This window comes from Anopheles marshallii, chromosome 3, assembly GCF_943734725.1.
Source record: "Anopheles marshallii chromosome 3, idAnoMarsDA_429_01, whole genome shotgun sequence".
Classification (NCBI taxonomy): domain Eukaryota; kingdom Metazoa; phylum Arthropoda; class Insecta; order Diptera; family Culicidae; genus Anopheles; species Anopheles marshallii.
Window position 1 is genome coordinate 27,002,832 of NC_071327.1, and position 22,719 is coordinate 27,025,550.

Consider the following 22,719-nt stretch of genomic DNA (forward strand, 5'->3'; position numbering starts at 1 on the left):
AACTAGACTGATGGTGCGTTACGCGACACGGGGAGAACATTCCATCCCATCGTCCCCCTAGCAAAGACAACGGGCAGCGTTAAAGAATGTCCCCGAAAATGGAGAAAAACAAAAGCATTTGTTTCGATTGCGAGGCCATTAAAGCTCGCGGATGTTTTTCTTCTCGCAGCTTCGCCTAGTGCCGTCAACCGTCTGCAACGGTGGGGATACGCAACGCAACGGAGATCATGTTTTGGGCGATCGAGCCGTTGAAGCGATAGAACGGGGTGTTTCCGCGTCGTAATCGTAGCATCCGTTTGTCTGCGGTTGTTGAGATGCTGGATGGAGTTTAGCTTATCGGCCACTAAACAGCCGGTGCAGGAATTCCCCTAGTGACTACGCGATTGTTTTCAGTTCCGTAAACATAAAAACACCATTAACGATACCGTCACGAGAATTCTGTCGGAGCTTTCGGAGTTTTGTAGGTAATCAATACATATCTTGAAGTTCACATTTGCACAGTAAATGACACAAATAGTGGTCAATCTTAGCTACAACGCTTAGATGTTAATTACGTCTTCAAAATCATTCGATGCTCGATAAATGCAACATCATTCTAGTTTTGTTTACTTCTCACACGCATAAAGTTGCGTCAGGTTGGTTCTATTAGTACTTGTGCGTACGTTGTATAATCAAGCACCAAGTTTTCTGTTCGTAAATTCCTTAGAGGATCGTCTTGTTGGCAGGGGCTGATTAAACTACTTGGAGGACCTAAGAATAAAGGTCCTACCTCAAAGTTTTAGTGATTCTCACACGCCTGATTTGCGGATTAAACTACTTGGAGGACCTAAGAATAAAGGTAATTGCCTACCTCAAAGTTTTAGTGATTCTCACACTGTGGGTCGACTCCTCGCCTGTTGTCCGGGCGAATTTTGAGGTTTTCAGTTCCCCAACTTTGAGGAGCCTTTTGTTCTCAACCTTTTTGCAGAGTTCAGGAGGTGTGCTTAAGGTTTCTTAGTGTTTCTTGACTACTGGTACATCACTAAGCTTGTTTGGGTGTTTGGGGCTCCTGATTACCTCGAGCTTCCAAGCCAAGCATTAGCTTGGTTTGCGTACCGCTTAATCCGCTCCTGCTTCTTGGTATCATGGTATCAACTCTCTCGTCTACTATAGCTTATTCTTTCTCTTCTGTTTGACTTCGGGTGTGGGCCACCGTTTTCCGATCGATTTCGCTCTATGTTACCAACCGTTCCATTCGTGTTCGCCCTTCTTTTAGTAGCGTTCGTTTGCTTCATTTCATTCGACTCGACTCGTCTTTTTGACGTCCACCTCTTGCATCTTTTCCCTGATAAATCAATCTTAATTAGCTTCCCGCTACTATTCAAGACGACGTATGAAAGTTCCTTTTGCAGCAAGTTGTAATACAATTTTATTTGTCAGTCATTATCGAAAGCATTCAAAACGATCGGTATTCTTGGCTATCAAACGTACAGTCCTCGATTGTAATACCCTCCGAGCTGACTGCCGTAACCACCGTACGGACTTTGGCCTACATTAAACCCGCCACCGTAAGGATACGCTCCCGTACCCTGGCCAAACCCGGAGTAACCGAACTGCGATCCGGGATATCCACCAGCTCCAGTGCCTAGGAAGGCACCATTCCCTCCTCCAAAGCCACCGAACCCTGCAGCCCCACCACCGTATCCGTTCAGGGTACCGCCGAAACCATAGGCAGGACTATTGTAAGGACTGTATACACCTTGATGACTGTACGGCGAATACAACGGATTGTAATGACCTCCGTACGGGTGGTAGCTATAGCCAGTGCCTAAAAAAGAGTCGAGAGTGACTTATACGTCCTGCACATCCTCCACACGCTACAATATTTACCGAAATAGCTTAATTCTCTGGAACGACGCTCGGGGATGATTTGATCCTCGCGTAACTTAGCCTCCAGCGGTTGCAGGAACGTTGCCAATGCGGTGTCTTTCGATCCTGCAATATCCTCACGGTCGGTTGTCGTACCGTGGCAGGCTGCAGCTAGCACAACGAGAAGTAACACCCCAACGGATCTCATCTTTAAAGTGATACGAATTCGTTTCCACCTGGCAGTTTGGTGTGTAAAAGTGGTAATGTCTTCGAAAAGACCTGGAACATCTCTTAAATAGCAGAACCAACCAATCTAGCAACGATTCCACGCACAATCAGCAAACAATACGTTACATTGTTGACGTTTCATTACAGCATATGGCAGTAAAACGTTGCAAGTAACGAAGGTCTAACTTTTCCCTTCAAGGATAGACATTGTTCTGGCCAAAAATTTGCATCTCCTCAGGTTGCAGAGCTCCTCCACCGGATGATCATAAATTTCCAAAACAATACGTACGCGTCTTACGTGTGTATTAATAAAGTGCTATTAGGCGTAGCATTTTTGGTAGGTATGAAGCATCACATAACTGGTCAACTACCATCGAGCATGTACGCAGGCTAGAAATAGACCGGAGCCCGGGCGCATTAACCCCTGTGCACGTCCGCCGCTGGGCAGTTTACAATCGCGTAAAAGTTTGTTAAACTGTAACCGGTTTGTTGTACGCCGTACGTCTTGTCTTTGTTGATGCCATGAGCAGGCGGATGGTGTCAACTTGACATTGGACAACACATGCCATCCGAATTGACTCCGCATCCATCCGCCTCCGAGATGCTAAGTGAAGCTGCTGTGAGTCACTTGGGAGGGTAAGCGATCGGAATTAGCATGTTGAGCCCGCGTGCAGTGGAATCATCATGATGGAGCAACTTTAAGCTGTGATCAGATCATTCATACACTTTGCTTACTGTATTACACATCAAAACCAGAACATCCGACATTCAACGCAACAATAACAAACGCAACAAACATTTCATTTTGGTTCTATTTCCAAAACTCGATCGATTGTACCGGAGAGGAGCAGGCATTATGGAGGGAGAGAGGGCTACAAAATGTCAAACCTTTATTTCGACCATAAAGACGGAATTAGTCGGAAGCTTAAAAATGAAACTGCTTTAAACACTGTCGCGGCTGTACCACTCCCACCGAATGGTGGTCGTTATGTTTTCACACAAAATTCTACAGATAAGCTGTTGATGGCTTACAAAACCAGTGGAAACGAAGCTATGAAACTGTTAATATTTCCACCAGGAGTTTCGTATTTCAAGTATATTACACAAAAAGTGTGTACTGGACGTGTACGTGAATGTTTTGTTTGCGATTTGGCTTAGCTTATCTCGTTTGCGTAAGCGTTCTACGTGGTATCAACACGGTAAGATTGTCATTTCCAGCGAAAATATGATGAATTTCGATATTTAGCATTAGAAGCAAATATTTTCTTTAAGAGCAACTCTGTTATGGAAGGGGCAATAAGAATTGATAATAGAATTTGTTGAAAATAATACGCCAGGAAGTCTAAGATACGGAGCAAAAATTAATTTCTTAAAATATTAGATAAATATTTTAGATAAATAGCTAGTTAATTAGTTAACTAGCCGAATACACTAATATTTAAAAATAGCACATTTAGGCTCGGTATGTTAACCAACGAACGTTATTGCATTAGATTTCTTTATTTCAACATTCCAGGGAAAGATATCCTTCTACCAGAACAAGCCACCATAGACCGCGGTTTACCGTACAGGTGGCCCCTTATTCAACGTTGTTCGAAAATCCCGGTATGTTGTCAATCGTCACGATCGTAGCAGTTACACTTGCAAAATTTCCCCGATCGGCTCACATACCGACAGGTGTCTCGCTTTCGGCCCCATCGACCCCCGTGGTCACTTCGTTCGTCGCTCGTGCTCGAACTGTGGCTGCCGGAGTAGGATCGATCGTCCCGACCGAAGACATGTCCAAGAACTTCCCGCACGTGATCGGATGCGGTGTGCTTGGCGGCAGCCATCGTAGCTGCTTGCTTTCCAGTACCACCGCGGCCTATTTCGACGGCTGTTGACGTGCTATCGAAAATTGTGAGGAACAGGATCACCGCTACGAAAGTCCAGCGGAATGGAACTGAGCAAACGACGGCCATGGCTCGTAAAAAGAGTTTCGAAACTTGACTAAAACCGAGCGGGAACGATCCGTTTTTATTTGTAGGGTAATTTTGGACATTTGTGAATCCCCATTTTAATTGTTAGCAATTATGATAATCGCATCACATCAAGATCTATCAGATGTACCTTCTGTATCTGCTTGGCCCTGGCTTAAAAATACATGCAAACGGTTCGGATCAACTAACCGCCCAATTATTTCATGAGGTCTAAACATTTGGTCGATAAACCACCACAAACCGCAATGATGGACGGTTTTGTAACTGCCCCCGCTGGAACTTCGTTGACTTGTCATTGTGCCAACAAAACACGGCCCAAAAATCAATATCGTGGTAGAGTTGGTCAAACAACCCTGAAACAGTTTGTTTACATCTTTATGCTAAATGTTTAGCTTCACTGCGGGCTGTAATTTTGCGGTTCCACGAATTCAATTTAACCGCAATTAAACACAACCTTTAATTACTTCCAGTTCTAACGAAATCGTTAACGAATCACAACGCGCCGAATACGGGCGATCTATATTACCCATTTGGAATGGAAATAAATGTGAAAATTTTAGTCCTCCCACCAGCCACCAAAGTCCAGCAAAACTGAAGGTCGTTGGGTTCATGACACTCTGCTCTGCTCAAGGGTGGGTGCTTAGTCATGGTAGCTACCAACGCCTCAAGAGACAGCGAGAATTAAACAATGCGATGCTACTTTTAAAGCTTTCTTTTGTTAACAACAAATTCCTTTATACACTGTAAACTAATTAAACAAAGTATCGTTAGAGTTGGAAATAAATTTTTGTTTGTGGTATGACATTTGACGCGTGATTTTAACTTTTAATGCAAGAAGTTTTTTTTCCTTTCTGTAGCTTGATTAAAAACTATTAAGCTAAGCCAAGGATTTTCAGCAAGTAGACATAATATAGAGTTTTAATAATTATTTCACCGCATTGGTCGCAAAAGGTTTCTACTCCGAATTTGCTTCTCGATTAATCTAACATCACATTTAAAATGGCCAGTTCTTCATGCATTTATCGTTTGCAGGAATTCTGTATAAGCTGCAAGGCAGTGGCGGGTTTTACGGTAAGCGGACTGAGCGGCTGCGGACTGCCCGAAATTGTATCGCTTAAACCATGCTAGAGGGGACCCCGACTACAAGGAGCCTCTGGAGAAGTTAGCTACCAACCCCATTCAACACGATTCAGAATGAAGTAATGATTTAAATCTTTCTGGAGAGTGAAGTATTTCTAAACTTCAAGAAGAGTTTTTATAACTCTTTTGCGATTCAATTCAATTCATCACAGCAAAATAAACCATTCAAAGCAACAATGATTTTTCAATTTTGAGTCTGACATTAGTTAACTAATGTGTGAGTCAACTCAGGATTTAACTCATGTGAGAGCTAACTCAGATTTGATTTAAATTCTTCGCTGTGACCAATACACAAATGACCAATTGGCTAAATGCCTTAAATCTAGATGAGCGAGTTGAAAAGTTAACTCAGGCTCATTGACTGAGCTATAACTCCTTTAAATGACTTAGATTTCCTATCTCTAATGTGGATAGTTCACGGTAGTACAGTTGGACATGGATGTCCATAAACCTGCCAAATCTAATAATAGTCTATTTTAATGAAAGCAATTGCATCAAAATCTTATAGACATTTAAACATCACAGCTACATTCTTTCTCTGCTAGTCCTAATTGTCCGTCTGCCGAGACTTGAACTAACCGTGCCTAGACAGTTCAGCGTTTGATGTACTTTTCAGGCAAGATTTGAATGCGCCCAGTAGTTTTGGAAAGAAAAACTAGCAAACTAACACAATCCAGCAGACAAATTTCGTAGATAAATAAGCTAATGTTGTGCGCGGCTGACTCATTTTCATGATGAACCGGCTTTGACTCGTGCGAAAAATTGATTGTTATTTTAGCAAAGAATTTTTAAGTAGCGCGTAAATTGTAAATTGAAACTATCGAAACACGTATGCCTAAACAATCATGGTTGAATATTTTCAAATAAATATTAAATATTTATGCGTAAATAGCAGAGGGGCATCACACTAAAGAGGTTACGAAAGATAACGATATTGAATTGGTGAAACATAGATAAGTCATTTTCAACTGAGCACACGGTGAACTGTGAACTACCATCATTTAAATTTGAATCATTACGCGTTTGTAAGTTGTCCTGAGATGACCGGCCAGAAGGAACAAAGTATTGCCAACTCAGAAGAGAAAACTCAGAAGGAACAAAGTATTACCAACGGGTATTCCAGTGTAACTCAGAGCGTGTACACAGTGGATTAGTGAAAGTAGTGAGCGATCGTTTAATAATGCGCTCCACGATGGAAGCCTTATTATTTAAATTCCTCCCGCTAGTTACGATCGGTCTTGGTAAGCAGTGAACCTCTATTTGTGTGTGCTGCATCTTAACGTGGCAATTTTATTCCATTAGTGCATGGCGCATCGGTGCCTTCAATTCTTATAAGTGGTCCAAGAATTGCGATCGAATATCGCAAGATCGAGCTAAAATGTATCACCGCCTCAAAGGGTAGCAATTTGCTATGGTACTATTCATCCAACGGATCCGATGCGCAGTACGAGGTTGGATATGCAGCATTGTACACAGAGTGTTAGCGTCTACTCCACAGTGTGATTACTTCAAATGTTTCGCTCTGTTTCAGCCACTAAACCCGTCCAGCGCCGTTCGTTTGTCGCCGGATGGGGCTACACTAATCATCCGATCGGTGTCAAAAGATCACACCGGCACTTACCACTGCTGTGCGAGTGAAACTGTTTGTACCAGGATGAGACTATTCGTTCTATCTGGCACTGATGACGAGTCGTCATTGGAGCCCACAACAGGTAGTGCCGCCGGGAATAGTGGTGTGCTTGATGTCCCGAGCCATGGTAGCTTCTCGCTAGCCCTTTATTACGCTCCTTTCAATGGAGAGGTTTACATCGATCGTAAACCCGCTGTTAGCTTCTGTGATCACTTTCTGAAACATGCTAGGGAGTGTTACGAAAATCGTTCATCTGACATGGTTTCGTATGACGTGCGAAACGGGACGATAGAAGCTAGTGGACAGTTCGTCATTAAAGTTCTTCACAACCAACAGATGGAACAATTTCTGCTGCACATCTTGATACGAGGTAGATAAAAGACGAAACCCCCGTTCTACGTTGAATTGTTAATCTGTGGTTGAATGTTGTCTCTCCTGTTCGTTTACTTCAGTATAGAGGTGGGAGCTCGGAATTGGACTACCTGGTTCCGATTCCATTCTCGAAATCGATTCCGTAATCGGTTCCGGAATCGGTTCTCGAATCGGTTCTCGAATCGGTTCTGGATCGGTCCCCGAATCGGTTCTGGACTCGGTTCTGGAATCAGTTCCGGAATGAGTTCCGGAATCGCTTCTGCAATCAGTTCCAGTATCGGTTCCGCAATCAGTTCCAGAATCTGCACCGAAATCAGAATTAATTTCGGAGAAAAGGTCTTTAATTAGGCTAAATTTGGCAACGGGATTGTAAACTCTTTCAGACAAAAAAAAACTCTGTTTTGAGTTGTTATTTCAACAATAAAGCTTTGGCCAACAAATGTTCCTATGTAGTCGAATAGGTTAGCACAGTGAATCCAGCAATGCTCGGGCTACCTGATCGTGCTTTTCCGACAAGCTCGAACCCTACTCGGACTGTTGTTTTCCTTTTCTTTATTGTACATCATGCCATGAGCGCTGTATTGATGTCACTTGCAATTTTCATGTATGTGACTATACAATAGTTTAAATGTTTTTATAAGAAGATATTAAATGTAATGTATGTTTAACCATCAAGTCGCAACAGTATTCACCCATTCTGTCAAATCCATGAGAATGCATCGTTTATCGTTTGGTTTGAATCGCTTGGATCGGCTGTCGATACAACCGTAGTTAAGAACGATCTGTGTTGAAATTTACCTGATTAAAGACCTTTTCTCCGAAATCAATTCTCCCGGATCCCGGAACCGATTCCGGAACAGATTCCGGAAACTGGTTCCGGAGCTATTCTTCGGAATCGATTCCAGATAATTTCGGAGCTAGCCAGAATCGATTCAGACCACAACTTTATTTTTCCCATCACTACTTCAGGCGCCCCTACCGTACACATGAACAATTACAATGTGTTGAACAGTTCGACCTACATCAACTTACAGTGCCGAGGATACGGGTATCCTACACCAAACATTACCTTTTCCTATACACCATGTGATGCATTGAGCATGGATCATTTAGACGGGTTTAAAAAAAAACACTGTGGCGAAAGCACAAACATTCCGCAACACTTAGCGCGCGTAAGTCTCCGATGGTCGATGGATATGGTTTTGGAGCAAACTATTCTGCGCTAATCTGGAACTCATTTTAGCATTCCGTGTTCAACTATACAACTAGCTTTGAAGTAATCGTTCCTTCCTGGCCGATAGAAAAGGGTCCCGGCATTGTTACCTGCCAGGCTGGGAATGTTGAGGGAACCTCATCGACCAAAACCTTTCTGTACGTGCGCAATTTCCTCGACCTAATGCTGTTTAGCGTCGTTTCTCCGACGGATGTGGTACTGTACGGTGATACGGTGAATATGGCGTGCCAGGTGGATGTTTATAACTTCACCAACCAGTTTGTTATACGTCACAGCGGAAGTACCTACAATCGAATGGGACAAAGGTCCGCCTATGCATGGACTGTTATGTACCAAACGCACATTACTAACGCGTCCCAAAACGTAATATCTTGTGTGGTGCACAACAAAAACGGATCGGTGCTAGTTAAAACATTGAACTTGCGGATACACTATCCCTCAAAGCCTCACATTGTCAGCGAAAACGATACGGTAAACATTACGATCGCATCCGGTGATCACCGCCGGCTGGAATGTGACATCGAGGGAACACCAACGCCTGATATTGTGTGGTTTAAAAATGACGAACATCTGACAAACGAACAAGGATATGTTATCCGCGCTTCGCTCGAACCGGACGAAATCGGAGCCACTTACAAATGTATTGGTGAAAGCCGCTTGGGCAAGGCGATCAAAGTGTGGCACATTGTCGTGGAAGGTGTGATCAATTGAAAGCAGTACAAATCACTAATCGTATTAATTATCCACCCCTTTCTTTTTCAGATTCAATGCAGTGGTTACTCATAGGTGGTATAGGAGCGGCCGGTTTGGTCACTTTGCTGTTTATCGGCATCATTTTTTGGGCTGTGCAAGCGTATCTACATCTTCTCAGAAGACAAAGAGAACTAGAAACGCAATTAAATGATTCTGTTGAGAAATTATAAATAATAACAAGCATTAATGCTCTCAGACATTGGGTGCCCATTTTGGAATATTCGCTATATTCCCCCGAATATGTAATCTGCCTGTAATCTGCTAAAAAATGTTCAAAGATATCATGCTCGTAACGTGTCCAGGCTTTGACCATGTTTCGTTAGCTACAAAGGTCAATGTTGGAAAACGATCTAACTAACAAAACTCTTAACGAAAACGAAATAAGTAACCTATCATGTGTATAACAATAACCAACTATCACTGGTTACAAATTTAATGAAATCATTTACGTCCCCGAACGATGATGGTGACTAAAACATATTTAAATAAATATTTGAACTAATTTCTTGCATATAACCCGTAAGGACCACCCTGTTATATCATTGGTTTGCTTTACTTTTAATAATAACGCTATATTTTGCAATCAGGCCAAAATGCTTCATAAAGAAGCAATGAATTATTTTTTTTTGTATCAAAATCACTCCTACATCGTAGAAAGGGAAATAAATTCGACTATTACATGACCAAACATGCGAAGCTGATCAAACCTAGGTTATGATGCCATAATTCCTTACGTTGAATTTGTCACACATGCCATAATCACATGTTTATGGCGAGGGTTTTGTTTGTTTTGGTAGGTTTGGAATACGTACACGATAACGCTGGTGTCGGCGGTGCTTTTACGTTAATAACACGGCTTGATTTTTGTGTAAATTTTGTATTATTTATATCATTTACCATTGCGATGGCCACTCCATTGGCAGGAAAACTGGCACTGGTGACCGGTAAGTGTAGGGGGTTCATGAGAACTTAAGGGCAGCATAAAAATTAACGCATGCGAACGCTGTTACGTAAAACATAGGAGCCGGCTCGGGAATAGGACGTGCAACAAGCAAACTGTTGGCCCGCGATGGTGCGATCGTCATCGCGGTCGACCGGAATGTACAGGCCGCTCAGGAAACGGTATCATCACTCAGCGCAACCGGTGACAATGCCGCGTACGAAATGGATGTCTCGTCCGGGGATAGCATCGATACCGTGCTCAAGGCAGTGGTTGATCGTTACCAGCGTCCCCCGACGATAGTTATCAATTCCGCTGGCATTACACGCGACAACTTTCTGCTGAAGATGCCCGAATCCGATTTTGATGCGGTGATCAATGTGAATCTGAAGGGTACCTGGCTGGTACTGCAACGGTTCGGCCGTGCAATGATCGAGCACGAGTTGGCAGGATCGATGGTAAACGTATCGTCGATCGTTGCACGCACAGGAAACATTGGTCAATCGAACTATTCGCCCAGCAAAGCGGGTGTCGAGGCGATGACGAAGGTGGTTGCTCGCGAATTTGGTCGGTACAACATTCGCGTCAATGCGATCGTGCCCGGATTCATCCACACACCAATGACGGGAACAGTGCCGCAAAAGGTGAAAGATATGATGATCATGCAGTGTGCCTTGCGTCGCTTCGGCAATCCGGAGGGTAAGCTTATCATCGCAAAAATGCGCACACAGATCACCATAAGTAACCCATTTCATTTTGTGTTGCAGAAATTGGGGAAGTGGCAGCGTTTTTGGCATCGGATAAAAGCAGCTATGTGAATGGTACTTCTATCGAAGTAACTGGTGGTTAAGACGAACGGGTTTTCGGAACCTTTTGCACCGTCATTCACGGGACCGTAATCGATACAGGTGTAATAGCTTCAAGCTACCTCTTTTGAAACGTGCTACCTCCGTCAGTCATGCATTTACTGTTGAGAATATTTGTCAACATAATGTTCTCAATATTTTGTAGGCATATTTTGCTATGAGCGATGAATTGAAAAAATGGAATAAAAGATTATATTATGCCAAAAACAACAATAGCACTTACAGATAAGGTTGCCAGCCAGCAAACACTTGGCAGAGATTACGTTCATTTCTCGCGTTGAAAATCAACATCTGCACCTGGCCTTCGACCGAGATGTACTTGTTATCTTCCTGACCCAGCAATTTCGCTTCTACTTGCATCAGGGTTCTCTCTGCCGTCACATTGATGTCTGTTCGTATCGAGAATCCAACCGGTTCGTCAACATCCGATTCGTCAGCAGATGTAGAAAGGTATGCTTGCTGTTGCCGACGATTCGCTTTCTTGTTCGAAAGCACGTTCCACGAGTACAGTGGATCGTACAGTAATACTTCCAAAATAGCGAGAATCACCGTCTGGTTCTTACGAAGCACTTCTAGCGTTTTTTCGCATGATCTACAAAGCAAACATGATTTTTTTAATGAGTGAAATGAAAATTACAACACAGGTACCAAATTGAGAAAATGCCTACTTCCTATATACTCCCTCTACACCACTGATGCCCATTCCATCGACGATGTCACGAGTTAGTCGAAACGGTACAGTTTCCGGTGTGGGTAAATTTTTCCCCATCTCGAACGCTATGCCAAAATCGATGTGTATCACTTCGCCGGTAAGCTTGTCGATTAAGATGTTTTGCACGTGCCGATCACCTATTCCAAGCACGTAACCAATCATCGAATTTGCGGCCACACTCTTAATGTAATTTTGCTGTCGTTCGAACCACACGCCCGGCTTGAGATATTGCTCGAGAAAGTAATGGCGGAACACAGGCCGTATTTTGTTACAGATATCCAAATAGTTCTGCAGCTTTTTCTCCACCGTCATGCCAGTTTGAGCGTTCTGCAATAAAAAGTGTTTAAAAGAAATCGTCAGCAAAGGGCTCTTAATCCCATATCGTTAGGTTGGTTGATTGCACGCAACTTACATTCATCAATTTTTTCCGTGCCTCAGTAGGTTCGATGTCCTGTGGTCGATACTTTACATGCCCGTTGAGCAACCACGCACCGATCGGCATCGTATTGTTACACCATTCTAAGATGCCACTCAGCCGCGACAACGGAACCACCTTGTACGTACGCACGGACAATTTGCGATGCGCCGTTTCTTTATCGTGACGTAGCAAAATGTTCAAAATTCCAAACACCTGCTGCATTACTGCATCCTGCCGCATATCATCCTTGCCCTTCAGCAGCTGCGTTCGTTTTGTTCCGTCCAGGCACAGGCAGATGAGTTTTTTCGGCGCATTAATTCCACCCACACCTATGACCTTCGGATCCCATCGCTTGATACCCACGATCCGTCCACGGTAGTTTCCGCATTGCATCACCGGCAGTTCTACCGTGGGGCAATGGATGAGATCTAAATTTTCCAACTGTGCCAATAAGTCCTTCTTGGTCATGGTGTACTCTCGAAAAGTAGGGCTTCCGGATACGGTTTTGTTAGCCAACTCAATTAGAGCGAGATTCATTCTTTCCGACTGTTGCAATAATTTCCCTAGCGCCGATTCTTGATTTAGCTTATTATAAACTTCGCGCACACCCATTAACCGGTTATCATTAATAGGAGCTCTGTTGAAATATAAAAAAATATGTTGATTACATATGTTGCTGTTGATATAATGGTTCTTACATGTCCCTCTAAAGAAAAAGCGCGAGTACTTACTCATGTTCGGGTCGATCTTTAAATGCATGCAATTGCGCGAACAAAAACGGTAGCGTGTGATGCGGATGATCTCGCGCACATCGTATCAGCACTTTTTGCATCAATGTACCAACGGCATTGTCCACGCCTACCCTCGGAGTGAGCTGCGGCAGTACCGCAATAAACTTGTACGAGGGAATGGTGAGCAGTGATTCTTCCACTATATCCCTTGCGTTTGCATTCTGATGATTGTTTAGCCACAACGAAAGGATTCGAAATATCACCATATCGCTCACGATCGTTGTTTGCTTAGCGTACTTCAGGTAATAGCACAGTGCCAACTTCAGATAATCCCACCGGGTCTGTTCCACTTCCTCAGCTGCTTTCTTATCTCGCAGCAAGTTTTTGTGCATCGAGTGCAGCGACCGACCTAGATCCTTGCACCGCTGTTCTGTTGCGCGTGCCGCTTCTGCTTTCAGCCGCATTGCTTCCTCTTCCATTCTTGCTAGGTTGGCCTTGCGTGCTTCCCACTCCTGCGAGCGGAAGAATTTGCTGAGCTACAAAAAAAAAATACAAACGAAGCGCAGTTTAGTTAATTTCGTTAGATTTAATATCGTTCGGCATGGTAAATTATTGCCATACCCGTACAAACTCGCGATCTGCATATTTGGCGACAGTGTGCTGAACCGTGTAACTACGATCGGCCTCGAAACAACGATGGGTGTAAGGAATTGTATCAGATGCTGCTTTCTGATCACTCTTCTCTCTCGACAAGACAAAATTTACACACTTTTCCGCATTTTGAAAGTAATCTGTACAGAGTGATTTTGTCTCTTGCAGGTGGCCTTCTGCCTGAAATTCGCCATACAGTCTGAATGCAACCGCTTTCACCATAGGGTTGTTGTATTCCTTGCTGTTCATTACTTCACAAGCCAGTTCGCGCGCCACCAGACGATGCCCGGACGTCCAATTCAGCTGCGCATTTTCGAGCATCACGATCGATTGAATGTTTGCGGGTAACTGTTCCTTTCCGATCAGAACAACATTCCGTATAGCGCAATCGTCGTATCCTTGCAGGCGCGATTCGTGGATTAAAAGCAACAGGGTGCTATAGACAGCTGGTTGAACCCATTTACGTTTGCTACGAACCCCGGCAGTGCTTAAGATAGACAACCGTTGCGATAGGATGCATTCCATTAGCGAAAATTCACTGTGGGGAAGATCGTCCTGTTCCTTCCACTTGTGCAGCACATCCGCTTCACAATCAATGTGTTTCCCAAAATGTATTGCACTGAAATCTTCTATCTGCTGCAACATTCTCAAACGGCACAAACCATGGTATATATGTTTAGTCGATTCTATGCTGGTTAGCTTGAAAATCTCGCTAATCGCCCGCTGGGCTTCTACGATGGCATCCTCTACCGCTGGCTCATCTCTCAGCTGTAAACATTTGAGTGCGGTGTAATGTGCTCGTTCGAAGATCTGTGATTGCACGTGCAACCCATTTATGCCGACCGTATCGCGCTTTACGTCCGAGTGATCGGTGTCGATTAATTCGCTTAAGACGTTCCAGTCCGATAAACGCCACGCACATTCGTAATCAATCTGCTGTGGCACATGCAATGATCTCGCTAACCCGTACAGACAAGAATGTTTCAGCGTTTGTAAGAAGATCTGGCTTGTACCTTCCTGAGCGCTGTGGCTAGTGCCCTCACGTGGGTTTTCCCGCCAAGCCGTTGTTGCGTCTTGCATGACCAAACATTTAGCGTAATTCTGGTCTAACAGATAGTATGCCATCTGATCGTGAATTGGATTCAGAAAGGATTTAACAGCATCATTATCACCAATAGCCCGATGGCAAGCTTTCATTACGTCCAGAAGGATAGGATGTTTTCTCCCCGCACCGTTCTCCATTTGCTCTTCTTCACGAGTCCATAGGTCACCGTACAGTATCGCTTTGAAGTGTGCTTGACAAAATTGCGCAGCTTGTGCGATTGGCAGATAGTTAATGGACATTTTATACTGTGGAAACCTGCGAAATTAAGAGTCCAGACGTTAGTAAGCCATACCTCCTTACATGAAACCATGTATACATCACGTACAGTTGATTATGTATCCTGGCACACTCCACACTCGTTAGCATTAGCTGTATTGCTTTAGGATCATTGAAGATATAAGGCACCTCACTTTTCGCAACATCAAATTGACTGAAAAACTCATTAATCTGTAACGAGCAAATATACAGATTTTAGATATGATCCTGTAAATAACTAATAAATGGTGCAGAATGCTTACAAAATTTGCAATATGCTCAATGATCCTCTCTTCGAATTGTTTTAACACAATTTGCATCAGCAATGGGACGATTTTTACTGCAACTGTGGGTTCCTGTTCGGCTAACTTTTTCAGCACAGTGTTGTTGCCCAAAAATAACAGCAGCGCGCTAGACAATTTCTGCACAAAAACGTGATATTCAATCCGCGTATTTACCAGAATCGTATTCAAAGCCAGCTCTCGTCCCGCAGTGTATGTGAAGAGTTTTACTTCTTCGGGAGAATTTATCATAAATGGATGGAGTGTTGGAAGCTTCGCTGTGCAAAAAAAAAAAGAAAAGTTTAATTGAAACTGATGGATAGATGGATAGGCGTGGATGACATGGATAGTTCACTTCCGACATCTACACAATATCGAATCCAACACATAAAATAAAATCGCCCTGTAGGGTTTGTTTGTAACAGATTTCTAAATTGGAGTGGCTCGACCTGTTCACATCAGAAGGGCACAAATGTCGGTCTCCGCACTATAGATGCTTACCCGCCAAAGCATGGAATGTTTTCCCGCGGAGAAGGGCATAGCAAACTTGTGAGGCCATATATCCCACCATAACATCTTTACCCGTTATCAACACATTCATTTCGCTCAGCAACACATCAACGCATCGTTCGATCGCTTCCCTGGAATTATTGATCTGCAACAAAACATATATTGTAATTAATATAGTGGTTTGTTTTCCACGTTTCGATTGTTCCATACCGTGTCGTAAGCGATCATTTCAGCATCTGTCTTAAGTAGCATTGTACCTAAATCTATCGGTCCAATTTCACCTAAACAGCGGAGAGCTTCCATCGATCGCTAAAAATGTATATGATTCGAAACAAAAAAAATAAATAAATATACTTCTACGATTTTACAGTGTTTCTCAGCCCAATTCAAAAATGTCAATATGATTGTCAACACACAGTTGCCATTTTAACATGTTCACATTCGAAATCGATGGTGTTGAAATTCATCCCAACAGTTTTGAACTGGGTTGAGAAACAACAACAACAAAAATTCAACAACCTTACCTTATCGAAAGAGGAGTTTCGCACTACTTCCAGTAAAATGTATACCAACCGATGTAGCACGCTTTCGCCATTGCAGCCATTCGATGCAGACTGATCGAGCAATTCGTCACACAACATTTTAAGCTCTTTCTTTTTCGTCGTAAGCTGTTTTAAAACATATGCGTAAAGTTAATGTTTGAGACTAATTACATACTTATGTAACGAATAACGTACCATAATTTTTAATGCAGCTAGATCTTCATACCTAAGATTGGGTAACTCAATGAGAGCGGCAATTTCCTCCCGAAGCAACAAATTTCCAATGCCAGCCGTCTTTTGGCGCGAAATCATCAAACGCAACTCATCGAAACGCTCATCATTCGGCAAGTAGTTGAGTTTACCGATTGCGCTACCGAATGTGGTTGCGTGTTGTAAAATCAAAAACCGCAGCAACGATAACGATTTGTCGGCAATTTTTGAACACGGATCTACACTTTCTACCTCCAGCAATGATGATACGATAAAATGCAGATGTTCCGACAGCAGCTCGGAAGCATCGTTTGACGTTACCACAATGCACAGAAAACGTTCCATACTGTTTAGTGTTGCCAGGCGTAAAGTGGGAAAAGACCCCAAAAGGTTAGACAGAAAGTAAACGGCATCACGCACAAGATACGGTTTGAATGAACGTTCCTCCTGCTGGCCGATGTACTCCTTCAAATGGTCGAGCAGGACGGTATACTGGAATAGGTGTACCATTTTCTGCTCACTTTCTTCGGCAGCCCATAGCCATCGCTTCACCTCCATCAGCGTCCGTTCAATGGCCGTACTATTTTTCAAACACAGATTGCTCAACAACGCGTACTTGTGGGATGAAGTACCCCAAACCGATTCTTTTAAATGCTCGAGTGCTGTTGCGTACGTTGCTTTGGTAATAGACAGGTGGTCGGTTGAGCGGTTAGGCAGATCTAGTTCGGCAAGCTTTCCCAGCTCATCATTTTCATTCAACCGGGATGTTAGATGCATGATGATTTCAATTGCGTGTTCTTTCAAATTTGTCGTGCGAAAAAAAGGTGCAAGTGCTTTGTGCATTCGACCAGCCATTTCATTGTACTTGGGTGTCATTCCGTCGCATTTGGCATATTTCGGTAGCAGAAAGGACATGCATTTCGGCGTTATGCTCTGAAACAAAACATTTCCTTCAAATTGATACATTCAAATCGGGTTTGAATGTCAAAACAGTCACATACCTTCACTATTTCGGTTTGCTGTACGCCAATCGATGTGCAGAACTGTTCGAATTGCTCCGGTTGCATGCAAAGAATCATGTACGCGATATTTTTCCTAAAGTGTTGCACAAACTCCTCAATTGAGCGTACTTTACCCGATATGCGGTACGGAAAATGCAGCAAACGTTTTCCTTTGGCAAGCCACAATTCTAACACGGAGTCCAGATGCGTTTGAAGCAATTTTCGAAAGTCTATCACGCCGTTACTACACGCAGTTCGCATTGCAATTGCCATTTTATCTACGAAGCAGATGAATGGATGTGCGTGTGTGTCATTAGCTCACAATGAGTATCAATTGTACAAAGAGTCTTACCATCATTGATGTTTCCCGAATGGATTAACAGCACATAATCGCACAGAGCACGTCTGCGCAACATAAAGCTTGTGCGAAGTATTCCAAGGAGCAACTGCAGACAGCAACTTATCACATTTATCCGTTCGTCCTCATCCGTAGCGGCAGATACTAGCTCGTCGAAGTTGATCTTATCGTATAGCTGAATTTGGTATTGGAAGAAGGTGTTGGGGAACGATGCTACATCGCTGTACGCCCAGTCGGATTTCATAAAGTGCAATAAATTTCTCACACCCTCCAGCATGATTCGGTAATTTGAGCTGCTGAGAAGTGGAACCAATGTGCTGTAAATGGCGTCGTGCATCTGAGTGTGGATGTGCTGTGGATAAGCTTTGAGCAGATATTTAATTTGAGCAAATATTTTCGCCTGCAGTTGCGCAGAATACGTATCCTTGACACACTGCTTGACAAAAAAATGCAGCACAATAGTAGCATTGCGTATCATCTTTTCGTACGGGCTTACAAATGAGGTTAAATCTAGAAGAAAAAAAACAACAAACAAAACATCAATAGCAGCAGTCAAAAACTATATGATCACCGCACCATGCTCAACGGTATTACCTACCGGCGTACAAATCAATTATCATCTCCGCGATGTGGGGGTCGGTATAATGAACTTTACAAACATCTGCTATATTTTGAAGGACCCATACCGCAACTGACTCGTGCGATGCTTGTTTCAATAAAATTCTGCTTAAATCGAACATATAGAACAAATCCAAGCTATTGTGCACGTTCAGCACCAACTTCTCCAGAAGTTCGTGTACCGCATTCGTGCACGGTCCATCGTACTGTAAATATTCCGCTATTATGTTTTGCAGGCATCGTTGGCATTTCTCTTCCAAAGAAAGTTGAGCTGCTTGCCACACCGTCACGGACGGAGAATCTTCGCGCTCTGTGGTATCTATTTGTTCTATTGTCCATTGCAGTATCATCGTATGTTCGGTTTCCTGTAACAGTTTTTTTACCGACCGATGATAAGGGCCACGAAACAAGTTCAACAGTCGTTCGGAGATACGTATAATGCTGTTCTCATCTAGTATCGCTTGGTTTTCCAGCAGCTGTTTAAAACCTTGATTTAGTTGATCGAATTTAATCAGTGCTTTCTTGTACAGTGGGCTCCTGCTACACTGCTCTTCATTGTACGCTTCATGTACGGACAGTATATTCATCATCTCCAGATACAGCTCCAAAGCGTAGCAGATGCGCATCATGCCTTCAACCAGACAACGATTATCGATCGACAGGACATAGTTGTCGAAGCTTACTACCTCACAGAGCCGCAAAAACAAAGGTTCGTTTATACTAAAGTAGATTCTTTCTGCAGCACGCAATTCATGTGTTTGCTTCATGTGTTCCTCTAATGCTATCAAATCTTCCAAGCCGTGTAGCCGTAGTGTTTGCTCTAGCGTTTGCATTTGGTTATCTTGCTCTTGGTAGAAGTGTTCTACCAAATCGGAATGTTGTTCTTTGTTCGTTGCGATCTTATCTTTTTCTGCGGTAGAACGCTTGGTTACCACGCATAGTATCAAAATGTGTGCCAATGTTTTTGCATTCAATTCTTCCTTTGTATGTATTATTGCTTTGGCTTTAGCTTCACGCGTTTGGGGATACAGGTAGTTGAACAATTTACTCAATACATCATCGACATTGCCCAAACACTCCACGCTACCCACCGTGTCCAGAATGCATTGCACCGTAACGATATTCACGTTCGTCTTCTTCACTGCATACGTGTAAAAGGCCTCCAGCACTGTACCATTCAAGAAGCTTACGTTAGGATATTTCCGGTGTCGTATCAGCAGCTGAAGAAGCAAATTAGATTCACCGTTGGTTTTGGTATTGGTGTTGGTGCATCCACGAAAAGCAGCAGCAATGATTTTGTTCCACAGCTCAATTTGTTCACCTTTGAATGATCTGGCCAACGTTCGGCTAGTTGTATTTTGCTCAAAATCGAGTAACGCAGTACAGCATTGGTTAAATGCATTATGTTCCATGGACGTTTGCAACGTTGGTTGGATGTTACACAACAAGTGCAGCACGTGCAAGTAATCTTCAATGCTAATAGCTGCTTTATATCTCTCAAGTATGGCTGCTAATATGAATAACCTTAAAAGAAAACGGATACAATAAATATGTCAGATTGGTTTCTCTGATGCCAAAAAAATGTACCATACCAACGTGAATTGTAATCATTCGGAGCAGTACCGACCATATCCACTACGCTTTGCAGTTTGTTAAACTGTTTCTTTCGCTTAACGGCTGTTTCATCGCTGTTACCTTCCTTCCAGTTATCTTCATTCCAATAAATCTGTAATTGAACATTGGAAAAATTACTAACCATATTCAAACTCAATCTTATACCCGCCCTGCCTTACCGTATAGCACAATCTGGCAGCAAAATCAATGAAACCATCACAAAAATATTTTTCTATTGTGCCATGGGACGATGATGGCACTGTTTGGGTCTTCATCTCGCACATTACTATGTAATGGTATTCGCGCAACGTTCTTTTATTCTCTTCCTCGTTTTCGAACGCATATGAACAGTCTTTCGTAAGCGTTTTAGCGTGGCAGAGTGACTTTCCATTCGGGTACAAGATTATAAGCGACAAATGCATCAGGCGGAACAGTACGCTTCTCTGTTCATTGCGATGATTAGCTTTCTTGTATATCTTGACGGTGTACGGTACTAGTGATTCCAAGAATTGAATTGTTTTGATCTTGCAATCTACTATGATCTAAAAGAAATATTTTTTAAAACGATATAAACCAATATTTACATAAATGTTACTGATGGCTGTTGGCGAAGTTCAAACTTACGGCCTGCACAATTTGTGTAGCAGTACTAATGAGATCATAAACAACATTGATCTTTTCTTCATTCACCATTTGTCGTATGTGATGCATCAAACGGGTTAGATAGGTAGCTAGTAAAGTTTGTTTGGAACAATTGTTCACAAATTTTGTCACAGCTATTGAAAGGAAATTTGGAGCGCAAGTTTTAGCTGCTTGCAATGAATCCATCAACACGAAACAACCGTCGAAAATATCTACAAAGAAAAAAACAAACACATACCGTGTGTGGTTGGTTAGGAGAATATCTATTTTTGGTTGTCCATGTACTTGCTTACCTTTCCACTGCTCGTAAGTAACCGACGTTAGGGGCCACTTTGATAGCAGGACGCACTTTTTCAACATTTGTAACAGGAGCGTTCCTAAAAGTTCTCGCACTCCTTCATCAGTCACCACGCGCACAAACGATTCAATCAACTTTTTATACGAAAGCTGTGGTGATTCTTGACTCATTGCTAGCTCAGATAGCTTATTAAATACCACGGCGTAGTCAGCATTTTTAGCCTGCGTTTGTGCCCTGTTGTTACAGCCCTGCTTCAGGATACCATTAAACGCAGCATCATATAGCGCTGTCCAAGCTGTTTCGAAGGAGTCTGACTTCATGTACGCAAGAAATTCCTCTTCTCGGCATTCCAGGATGCTACGCATTTTGCTGAACGCCTTCTGGCGCACGGTAATCTTGTCAGATGGCAACTCGACCAGCAGACTGGCCAGATCCCGATCCAGTCTAGACATTGTTTGTCCGTTAGTATAGTTGCGGTGGTCAGTGGAAAAGTTGCTGCTGCAGAACAGAGAAAACTATTAAGAACACGTTTCAATTTAACTCGTGTGTATCGTGCTGTAAGAACACACGATGCGGATCGTTCTGAGACTCACAAATGCAGATTATTTTTATCAACACGTTCAACGTCGTGTTGCAAATCACATGCTTACTTCACTTGAAGTTTAGCACCAGCCCAAAGGAACAAACTCTTGTTAAATTGCAAACTGAAACAAAAGTAAGAAAGAAAAAAAAGGTTTACATCCATAATGCATTAATTTGTAGCACTACAATCTTTGAGGAGGTGGCCTTTACAAATCCGTCTATCTTTGTGATATAAGACACTTTAATGATTATGGCAACAAACTTAATAACCAAGTTCATTCGCGCTGATAAGCGTTAGAAAATAGAAATAATAGAATGATTTATTTAGTTATGTTTTCTTCGACAATGCCACATCGGTATGCACATCATGTCATAATCGCTGTAATTATATTCACTGCCAAATATTTCACCATTTGCCCCCATTGCTTTTAATTACACGAATCATTATTTACATATAGTTTCTAAATCGATACTGCTGGTTAATTAATTTTCTGGCTGGTTGTTTTTAAGTTAATGTTAAATGCTGCTGTATGTAAGCGATGAAATTATTTACATTCTCGAAGAATCTACTGAATTATTTAAATTCTCTTTTAGACAAAGTCGTGGAAGCAGAAAGGCGGACTGATTAATCTAAATTAACGGAGCTAGGAGTTATAACGAATACAACAAAAGTCTGCTCCAGGATTATGCAATATTTCCTTTACATAAAACCATAATCAAAATGTCATGAAATAGTCCCACCGAGACCTAGGATTGCACGAGCAATCATCTAGTCCATTATGGCCCCTAATAACCTATTGATGGTACCTTAGAGATCGTAATAAATAAATCCAAATCAAAGTTATGAATGATTTTAAAGAAAATGGAAACCGTTAGTCTGGTACCGTCGTTCGTACGTCCCATGGTTACCATACATTGCTTATTTAGATGAATTTTATGGCAAATACTTCAAGTTATTCACACGATAAATCACATACAGAGCGCGGCAGATACAACCAGGTGCCAAAACCATGTAATTAATTACTACTTCTATCCCTTGATTGGCTTCAAATCTAACTAAAACGTATCGTTACAGTGTAAATAAAACACTCGTTTTCCTTTCCCGTTAGCATTGGCTTCTTGGAGAAGCAGGTGTGCGAAGAACTTAAATTACTAGTTAACATTGTTGTAAAAAGCAGTCTCTAACAATGCGTATGTCACA

The 22,719-nt window shown here is 42.5% G+C and overlaps 4 protein-coding genes across 4 annotated transcripts; 2 read left to right on the forward strand and 2 right to left on the reverse strand.

Annotated features, from left to right (window-relative positions):
- Positions 1–1,460: 1,460 nt before the first annotated feature.
- Positions 1,461–2,056, reverse strand: LOC128715375 (ATP-dependent RNA helicase A-like). Its single transcript, XM_053810261.1, has 2 exons — positions 1,870–2,056; positions 1,461–1,807 (listed from the first exon to the last, which is right to left on the reverse strand). The coding sequence occupies exons 1-2, from the start codon at positions 2,054–2,056 to the stop codon at positions 1,461–1,463; spliced, it is 534 nt and encodes a 177-aa protein (XP_053666236.1).
- Positions 2,057–6,387: 4,331 nt separating this feature from the next.
- On the forward strand, positions 6,388–9,142 carry LOC128712422 (vascular endothelial growth factor receptor 1-like). Its single transcript, XM_053807315.1, has 5 exons — positions 6,388–6,436; positions 6,498–6,646; positions 6,727–7,195; positions 8,167–8,369; positions 8,441–9,142. Exons 1-5 carry the CDS (start codon positions 6,388–6,390, stop codon positions 9,140–9,142), a joined length of 1,572 nt encoding a protein of 523 aa, XP_053663290.1.
- A 946-nt stretch (positions 9,143–10,088) lies between these two features.
- On the forward strand, positions 10,089–10,974 carry LOC128716188 (estradiol 17-beta-dehydrogenase 8). The gene is made up of 3 exons (XM_053811108.1): positions 10,089–10,128; positions 10,206–10,823; positions 10,892–10,974. Exons 1-3 carry the CDS (start codon positions 10,089–10,091, stop codon positions 10,972–10,974), a joined length of 741 nt encoding a protein of 246 aa, XP_053667083.1.
- Positions 10,975–11,209: 235 nt separating this feature from the next.
- LOC128712423 (serine/threonine-protein kinase ATM) lies at positions 11,210–22,434 on the reverse strand. The gene is made up of 19 exons (XM_053807316.1): positions 22,403–22,434; positions 20,932–21,434; positions 20,621–20,850; positions 20,176–20,538; positions 19,975–20,108; positions 18,363–19,906; positions 17,759–18,274; positions 17,407–17,684; positions 16,391–17,338; positions 16,178–16,321; positions 15,864–15,962; positions 15,645–15,798; positions 15,126–15,421; positions 14,933–15,054; positions 13,473–14,862; positions 12,852–13,387; positions 12,115–12,757; positions 11,659–12,029; positions 11,210–11,582 (listed from the first exon to the last, which is right to left on the reverse strand). Exons 1-19 carry the CDS (start codon positions 22,432–22,434, stop codon positions 11,210–11,212), a joined length of 8,676 nt encoding a protein of 2,891 aa, XP_053663291.1.
- Between the last annotated feature and the right edge of the window lie 285 nt (positions 22,435–22,719).